We start from the raw sequence: 8,323 nt of genomic DNA, 5'->3' as shown, positions 1-8,323 counted from the left end.
AAAAAAAAAAAAAAAAAAAAAAAAAAAAAAAAAAAAAAAAAAAAAAAAAAAATTGTAAAAATTTCTTTGATGCCCAAAAATATATTTGAATTACTTGTTGATTAATTTTTATTTTTGGGACTTCTCTCAGGAATTTGTATGATGAAAATTATGTATTATAAATATGAATATTTGGTTATATTTGATGTTTTAAAATAATATTTTTAGGTACATTAAGGGATAGAGGTGGGAAATAAAAAAATATCATACACTTAACGAAAATATATATATATATATATATATATATATTTTTAAATATAAATTACAAAATCAAATGAAATGGGTTGTTAATTTGATAAATTAATATTTGTATTAGTTTGGATAATTATTTAAAATAAAAGATATTTATCCTCAAATGGTATGGGTCCATTAATATTTGGGACTAAATGAAAATATAACCTAAAGTGTGGGATATATGTGTGAATATGGGCTAAAATTAAAAACATTACTAAAACTTGAAAGATAAACTCACATTATAGGTAGGTTCAAGATTAGAAGGATTAATTTATAACTTACCCATTATTTTCTAACATTATTACATTATTATTCTAAAAAAACATTAGTTAATTTGTGTACTTTTACTCTCAATCATCTTTGGTTATAGCTCTTTCCATCTCAAAAACCATTGGAGCATTGTGAATCTAGAGGAGCGAAGCTAATTTTCCTTTTAGGGTAAACTGGTGCATAAAAAAGGGATGGTCGGTCAAAAGGCCAAGTTTTGTGAATGAAATTAAGAATAACAAGAGTTTAAAAGTAAAGAGAGTGTACCCTATTTGTAACACGCCAAACCCATGTTAGGAGATATGGTCCTCTTCAGGGTTTTTCCTTGAGGGTAAGTAAAACATTTCTACTAGGGAGAGATTTCTATACCCTTAGAAAGAATATTCCGTTCCCCTCTTCAATCAATGTGGGATCTCACAATCCACCCCTTTTGAGACCTAGTATCCTCGGTGGCACCTGTTCTCTTCTCCAATCGGACCTCACACTATTTGTAACAAAGAAGATCTTGAATGAGATTAAGTTAAAAAAAGAAAATTTTCTCTATGACCTTGATGTTTTGAAACATTACGACTCTGGGGTCGACAAAAAAAAAAAAACTAAGCTTATTAAACGAATATCTCAATCCCGATAAGATCAAAATTTGGATGGATGCTTAATTAACCTAAAAGAAAAGAAAATTTGACTTTTGGAAAAGAGCCAAAAATTAAAGCAAAATTGAATGCATGAAACGGTCATATTTGTGGGAATATGATTGTGTTTTAGGCTTATTGGATGCATATCCAAGCTATGAGCCTTAACTCATTCATGAACTCTCTCGTAAATGTGGCCTTTCCCCCACTTCTTCATGCAACAAACAAACAAACTGCCATCCATTTTCGTGCCCTCACCTACTACCCTTACTCTCTCTTCTAGTTTACTTCACTCCACTTTCGTCACACATACCCACCATAGTTATTGTTTTAAAACTACATAATATATGCCCAAAATTCTTCCTTTTAAATAAGAATACATATAAATGAACTATAAACTTATTCAACATCGAGTTACTTCACTATGAGAGAGCTCTTTTTGATGTGAGATCCGAGGATACTCGACTTGAGCCCCAAAATTAGATTAGGTGCAGGGGGGACGATCTTTCTTTTCTTACTCAAGGTGCTTATGATATGAGATCCAAGGAGACTCGACTTGAATTCCAAAACTAGGTTGGGCTCAGGGGTCGATATTTCTTTTCTCACTTAGGCTGCTTCATCTCTTCCGACTCATGTTGAGAAAGAGAGGAGACTCGACTTGAATTCCAAAACTAGGTTGAGCTCAGGAGTCGATGTTTCTTTTCTCACTTAGGGTGCTTCATCTCTTCCGACTCGAGTTGAGAAAGAGAGGGCTAGGCCCCGAAGAGGAGGGCTTGATAAGACTAGGAAAGACGGCTGAATTATAGAGCTAGAGGTAGGGGCAGATTGTGTCCATTAGGTCAACTGCTAGCTAGCTATTTGACTCGACTGTCAAAGTTCTTTCTCCGTCACTCCTCTTGTTCTCCGAAGGATCCATTTGATAACCAAACGGACATTATGTGCAATTCTCAACTATAGAACAACCACAACAACCCGGTGGAACCCGACAACCGGCCGGACTAAACCGAAGCTCCTAAAACTGATTCACCTACCGCCTTTTTGTACCTTCCGAAACTGATTCACCTACCGCCTTTTTGTACCTTCCGAGCGAGCCGACGTCAAACTTCACCGAAACAAGCGATGGAGCGCAAGTTTCAGAAGAATCGTGAAGTTAAGCCGAGTGGACAACCTCCCTATGAATGGAAGGAGATGCCTGGTGATCCTTAAGTTGAAGCTCTATGCCCCGATCCCCTCTATGCCGTGATCCCTACGTATGGTCGCATGCAACAGTTTTTTATAGCTGAGCTAAGAAAAGGGTTCTTTCTTTTAGTTTTCCCTTATTCTTCCAAAATATTACAACATACTCTTTGTTAATAATTTTTCATTAATTTAAAAAAAAAAAAAAACATGGTTGAGCTCGATTATTAAAAGGAAGCATGCAATAATGTGTAAAAATACATGGAGATAACCAATACACACATTATTCCAAACTCAAATCCGGTAGTTCATATCATCGGTTCGATCATTACAAAAAGAAAAANAAAAAAAAAAAAAAAAAAAAAAAAAAAAAAAAAAAAAAAAAAAAAAAAAAAAAAAAAGAGGACCAAACGATAGTACGGAAGAAAATAGATAATCCATTACAAGAGCTGAGAAAGCTGGAAGCTTTTTATAGCGACATTAACAAAGAAGAGACTCGAAAAGGCAACGCACAACGACCGACAAAGAGGAAGACATTAAATTTGGTGTTGGTACGAGGATGGCTGGCTGGCTGGCTGGCTGGCTTAGGAAGTTTGAGACCCAGTGGTGTGTTGCTGTCCGAATTGCTCCGCTCGGTCCTTCATCTCTCGAGCTTTACTTGCCAGCTTGTGTCGGGCTTGGTCTAGTTGGTCTGCTCCTGGTGGGTGCTTCCCTGTCACATACCTAATTCCAAAGTTTCCACACTTTTTAACTTCTTCTCTAAACCAATTTTGTTTTAAAATAAGTTTAGTGAACCAATTTTGTTTTAAAATAAGTTTAGTGGAGATGGAATTTGATTTAGTACACATACAACACTATATAGAATCATAAGACTAGGTAATTTTCTTAAATGACCTATTAGACTCTCCACAATAGTATGATATATTGTGAGCATCAGCTTTCAAAACCATGGACTATCTATAATAATATATAATCTTTTCCACTTTGACCCTCCGCTCTCCGCTCTCCGCTCTCCGCTCTCAAAAAGTTGTATGATATTGTCCAAATAGTTGTATGATATTGTCCAAATCAACTCTCCAGATTTTGCTTTTGCTTTTGAAAAAACATTTAGTATTTTTACTTCTAAACCCATACTAATAAAGATAGTATTTTTACTTCTAACCCATGATCAATCTCTAAAGAAGGTGGGACACCCCCTTCCTGATTTCTTTAGGACGTTCAGGTTTTGGTCCTGCCCTAGGAGGCCTAGTCGAGGATGCGCGACCCCCGACACGCCCTGGATCGGATCGGAACGGAACATACTCCATAGGGTTTGTAAGTTCAAAGATTTGAGAGAAAAAGGTACCCTATAAGGATTATAATGATGGGTAACAAGGGGAATCACCAATTTCTAAGATTAAGCCTAAATAATTTTAATTAAAGATTAAGCCTAAATAACTTTAAATGTTGTTTAAGAACTACTTTAATCAAGAGTTAAATGTATAGGTTTAAAGCTCATGCAACAGCAACCACCATAATTAGCTTATTTAAGGAAATATTAATAAATATAGTAATTCATTAAGTTACCTGTAAACCCATGAAAAGACGGTAATGCCAGCCACCCCGAACCCACCGGAGGCCAAGAAGCCCATTATGAGAAGCGACACCGTGATCACCGCCGGGACGAGAACCGGGCTGAAAATGACGAGCAGCGGCGTCGCAATAGTCAGAGCGATGACGGTTCCGGCGACGATGAGGCCGGAGAGGATGAGCATGGAGCCACCAGCGGTGGCTGCGGTGGCGGCCTTCACAACCTGGTAGCGGGGCTGAGTGCCCGGCTGCTGGTGGGACGGCTGGTACGTCTGATGTTCGGCCATCGGAGGGAAAGAAAATTGAAATTTTGTGATTTTTATTACAAGGGAAAGAAAATAGAAGGTGTAATATAGAGAGAATTGGAGGGTGGCCAAGTAGCACGTGTTAAAGAGCATTTGGCACGTGTCGTGAAGGTTCTCATGGTTGGTTTGCATGTAACCCAAGTGCCTTGTTTGGGGACACGTCCAAATATATCCTCTCTTTGGAATTGCAATTTTGTTCTTTTAAATGGTCTGGAAATTAATTGGATTATTCTGATATAGCTGTGGTTTAAATAAGTTTGTTGATCATTTAATACTATATATTAGAAAAAAAAAATAGTTTTTTTAAACATATATATAATTTTTTTTTTAACTCTAGTAAGTAGAAGGGTAAAACGGTAATGTTTAATAACTTGAGCCATTGAGTATTTAGGCCCGGTTCTATTGGATCCTAAGTTACATTTCAGACTCGAGTTTCTATCATTTTTAAGTCCGATGAGGTGGTTGGCTCGTCTCGTCTTTGATCCCAAGTCAAATTTGCCACTCGGGTCCGATTACCCCTAACACCTCGATATCGTGTTATTTCTATTACATTTCTATAGATAATAATGTATTTAGTGCTATACCTAAAAATGGTTACTTAAAATTTATGTACAGAATTTGTAAAGAGATTTTTAGTGGGAAGGAAATGTTGGCCTTTGGAATAGTCCATATGCTCAGCCCCATCATAATCCAAGGCCCAACTATAGTCTACATATCACTTTTTTTTTTCTTTTAATTAATTTTTTTAGTGGAATATCCTATTAAAATAGTAATAAATATTTTATTAAGCTTATAACAAGAATTTTAAAAAATTAGTATAAAAAAAAAACAAAAAAAAAAAAACGAGTAGACCCTCTTGTCATAAGGGTAACCTAAGGATTTCCCGTTCAAACAATACTAGTTTATGTCCGAGATAAGCATGGTATAAAATCCTACTATGATGGACTTGAGCCCAATTTAAGTTACATACTAACTTAAGCATCGAAAAATATTAATCCCACTATAGGATGCAAATACGTTAAAAATCCACTTATTGTTGTCATTATTGCTGTTTTCCCCACCTATGAGCGAGTGAGTGTTATGGGATATTATTACCAAACCCATCAAAATTCCTTTATAAATAACACTTATCCATAGGCCAACACTTTCCATGTTCTTGAGTTCATCTTCAAAATCCCCAGAAGAATTTCCCCCACAAAAATGGAGCTCCAAAAACCCGATCCATTTGGCGACCCAAATTTGGTGCACAACAAAACCCCACTAACCTACGCCTATCTCTTCTCTTCTTTGACCGATCAATGGGGCGATTTGCCCCTCAAACTCGACGATTCTCACGACATGGTCATCTTCAATTCCCTTCACGACGCCGTCGTTTTCGTCCTTTCTCCTCTCCATTCCATCCATCCACCGGACGCCTCTTCCGCCCTCCACCTCGACCCCTTTCCGACCACCACTACGCCCGCCGCCCAGATGGGTGACAAGAGTAAGCGTTACCGTGGAGTGCGGCGGCGGCCCTGGGGGAAGTACGCTTCCGAGATTCGGGATCCGGCCAAGAGTGGTGCTCGTGTGTGGCTTGGCACGTACGAGACGGCTGAGGATGCTGCTTTAGCTTATGATCAAGCCGCCTTCAGAATGCGCGGCTCCAAGGCTCTTCTTAACTTCCCCAATCGCATTGGCTCTGACGACCCGCCACCGCTCCGAGTCTCGGCTCGACGTCGGGAGCATGATATCCTCGTGCCTTTGGCTGACGGGTCGGCTAAGAGAAGAAAAGGCGCAGCTAATATAAAAGCCGAACCAGAGTCGAGTAAGTCCCAGGTGGGGCCCTCCCAGATGGCAGCATTGCCAGTTGGCGAGAAGTTATTGGTTAACTAGTTTCGTACAATACGAGTGGTGGAAATTAGAGAATTTCAGTATTAGTAAATATAATCGAAATAATAATAAAGTGTATTTCAATTTTATAATGCGTATAAAGAAATATACAATATTATTATTATTATAATAATTGGTAATATTTAGTTATTTAGTGTTGGATTTTGGGTTTGAAATTCAATTAAGAGTTTTAATTACTTAGTGAAATAAAACCCGACCTTCCTTAATTTCATATCAATCGAGTTCAATTTTTTTACGATAAATCACATAAAAATATAAAACATTAGGATGCAAACGTTATAACAATACAGGATATTTCGTATATATATATATTCAAATTTTCACAAACATCCAAGTCCACTAATGTACGAGCAATTAATTTAAGCCACATTTATTAAATTAATTTAGTACCGTCAATATTTATAAAAGGTGACGCAATATGATTACGTAAGCAATACGTAAGGTGGTCTCTCTCTGGAGGAGGGGACAGGGATGCACCAATCAATTTTCCAATTAAATTATTGCAATCAATTCCAATAATTTATTGAGTCAATTTTCAATTAAAAAAATTCATTAGAGATGTGACCATTTTTCTTAGTTTAAATAAATATATAGCACTTTCCTTTAGATCTCAATAATCATTTTATTTTCTTGTAATTGGTTTTTAAGAAATATAATTGATTATTTCTAAATATTATTATTTTATAAGCTTAAAATCGTTCTTTCACGAGAAAACAAGAACTTTCCATTTCGTTAATTTGGAGTAAGATACAAGAGGGTGTAGTGGTAAAAAGAAATAGGATATGTGATAGATTTTTCTTTCATTATTTCAAACGATGAATTATCTTGTGTTTCTTTTGTTTCAAGAGATTAGATTTTAATTTTAACTATGAGGGATTTTTCGAGAAATCTGAGATCTCATGTCGGTTGAAGATGGAAACTATGTATTTCTTATAAGAGTGTGGAAACATCTCTCTAACAAACGAGTTTTAAAAACCTTGAACGGAAGCCCTTGAAGAAAAACCTAAAAAGGATAATGTTTGCTAGCAGTGGGTTTAGGCTGTTACAAATGATATCAGTGTCAAACACCGAATGGTGTACCAGCAAAGACGTTAGCCCCCAAGGGGGATGAGTGAAGATGTTGGCCTCCAAGGGAGTGGATGGTAAGATCTCACATTGGTTGAAGATGAGAACGAAGTATTCCTTATAAAATATTTTCCCTCCGAGAGGCTTAACTCAGAATCCTTCTATCTTCATTGTAAGTTGCATTTGGATATGGAATCTATAGACCTCAAGTGACAGTCTCTTTATCTTAGTTGTGTGGTTGGATCATCACTCCTTCATTTTATAGATTTCATTGGAGTCTCTAAATTACGAGATTAAACGAATTACTTTTAAAGAGCATTTTGAAAGTATCACAAGCAATATTTTGGACAAAAGAAAAAAGGCAAAAACTAAGGTACAGCTGATATGGTCCCTAGTTGAGAAAATGGTGCCCTCTTCCAATGTCCAATGTCTTTGTGCATTTCATATCACTCTCATACATCAATACCCAAATTACCTCAAGGATAAGATAGTAGACTCTCTATTATATCATTAATTCCTTTTCTTATATTAATGACAACACTTCTACTCAAGAATAGGGTTAATTATGTCATTTAGCCCACCAACAATAAATATTTATTGATTTTGTCTCCAGCCTTTTAAAAGATATAATTCTACTATTAAAATTTTTTCAATTAATTATTTTATATTAAAAGAAATTATCTACAATGGGATGATATTATTCCGAGTATAAGCTTTCATAGCTTTGTTTTGAACTTACTCAAAATGCCTCGTATCATTGTAGATAGTATTATTTGATTATAAAAGCAAGATCATTCTCTAAATTAGCCGATGTGAGGCTTTCATCCAACAATTTCTACCTCGATCTCGGTCTCAGCATCCGGCTAGAGACCCAATTTTATTTGATTGTATTTTTCTTTTTGTATTTCGACAATATTATTTTTTTTTTTTTTGAGATATTTATTATCTTTTGAATGTTCATTTCCACAATTCCTTTTCAAAAAAAATAATTGTTCCAAGTGGATTGGATCAAAATCCAACATTTATGGATTTTTGGGGTAAAATCACTAGTAGTATTATTGCTTTCAAAATACAGTTGAAAATTCGAAGTTTTAAATATATATATATATATATATATATATATATATATATATATATATATATATATAT

At 35.8% G+C, this 8,323-nt stretch overlaps 2 protein-coding genes across 2 annotated transcripts; one reads left to right on the top strand and one right to left on the bottom strand.

Annotated features, from left to right (window-relative positions):
• Positions 1-2,765: 2,765 nt before the first annotated feature.
• LOC111483502 (oleosin 1-like) lies at positions 2,766-4,239 on the bottom strand. The gene is made up of 2 exons (XM_023129747.1): positions 3,912-4,239; positions 2,766-3,068 (listed from the first exon to the last, which is right to left on the bottom strand). The coding sequence occupies exons 1-2, from the start codon at positions 4,199-4,201 to the stop codon at positions 2,930-2,932; spliced, it is 429 nt and encodes a 142-aa protein (XP_022985515.1). The 5' UTR covers positions 4,202-4,239; the 3' UTR covers positions 2,766-2,929.
• A 991-nt stretch (positions 4,240-5,230) lies between these two features.
• Positions 5,231-6,183, top strand: LOC111483495 (ethylene-responsive transcription factor 2-like). Its single transcript, XM_023129739.1, has one exon. It carries the CDS (start codon positions 5,420-5,422, stop codon positions 6,089-6,091), a length of 672 nt encoding a protein of 223 aa, XP_022985507.1. The 5' UTR covers positions 5,231-5,419; the 3' UTR covers positions 6,092-6,183.
• The last annotated feature ends 2,140 nt before the right edge of the window (positions 6,184-8,323 follow it).

This window comes from Cucurbita maxima, unplaced genomic scaffold, assembly GCF_002738345.1.
Source record: "Cucurbita maxima cultivar Rimu unplaced genomic scaffold, Cmax_1.0 Cma_Scf00008, whole genome shotgun sequence".
Taxonomy (NCBI): domain Eukaryota; kingdom Viridiplantae; phylum Streptophyta; class Magnoliopsida; order Cucurbitales; family Cucurbitaceae; genus Cucurbita; species Cucurbita maxima.
The sequence above is the reverse complement of the archived record's forward strand: the minus strand, read 5'-3'. Positions and strand labels throughout refer to the sequence as shown.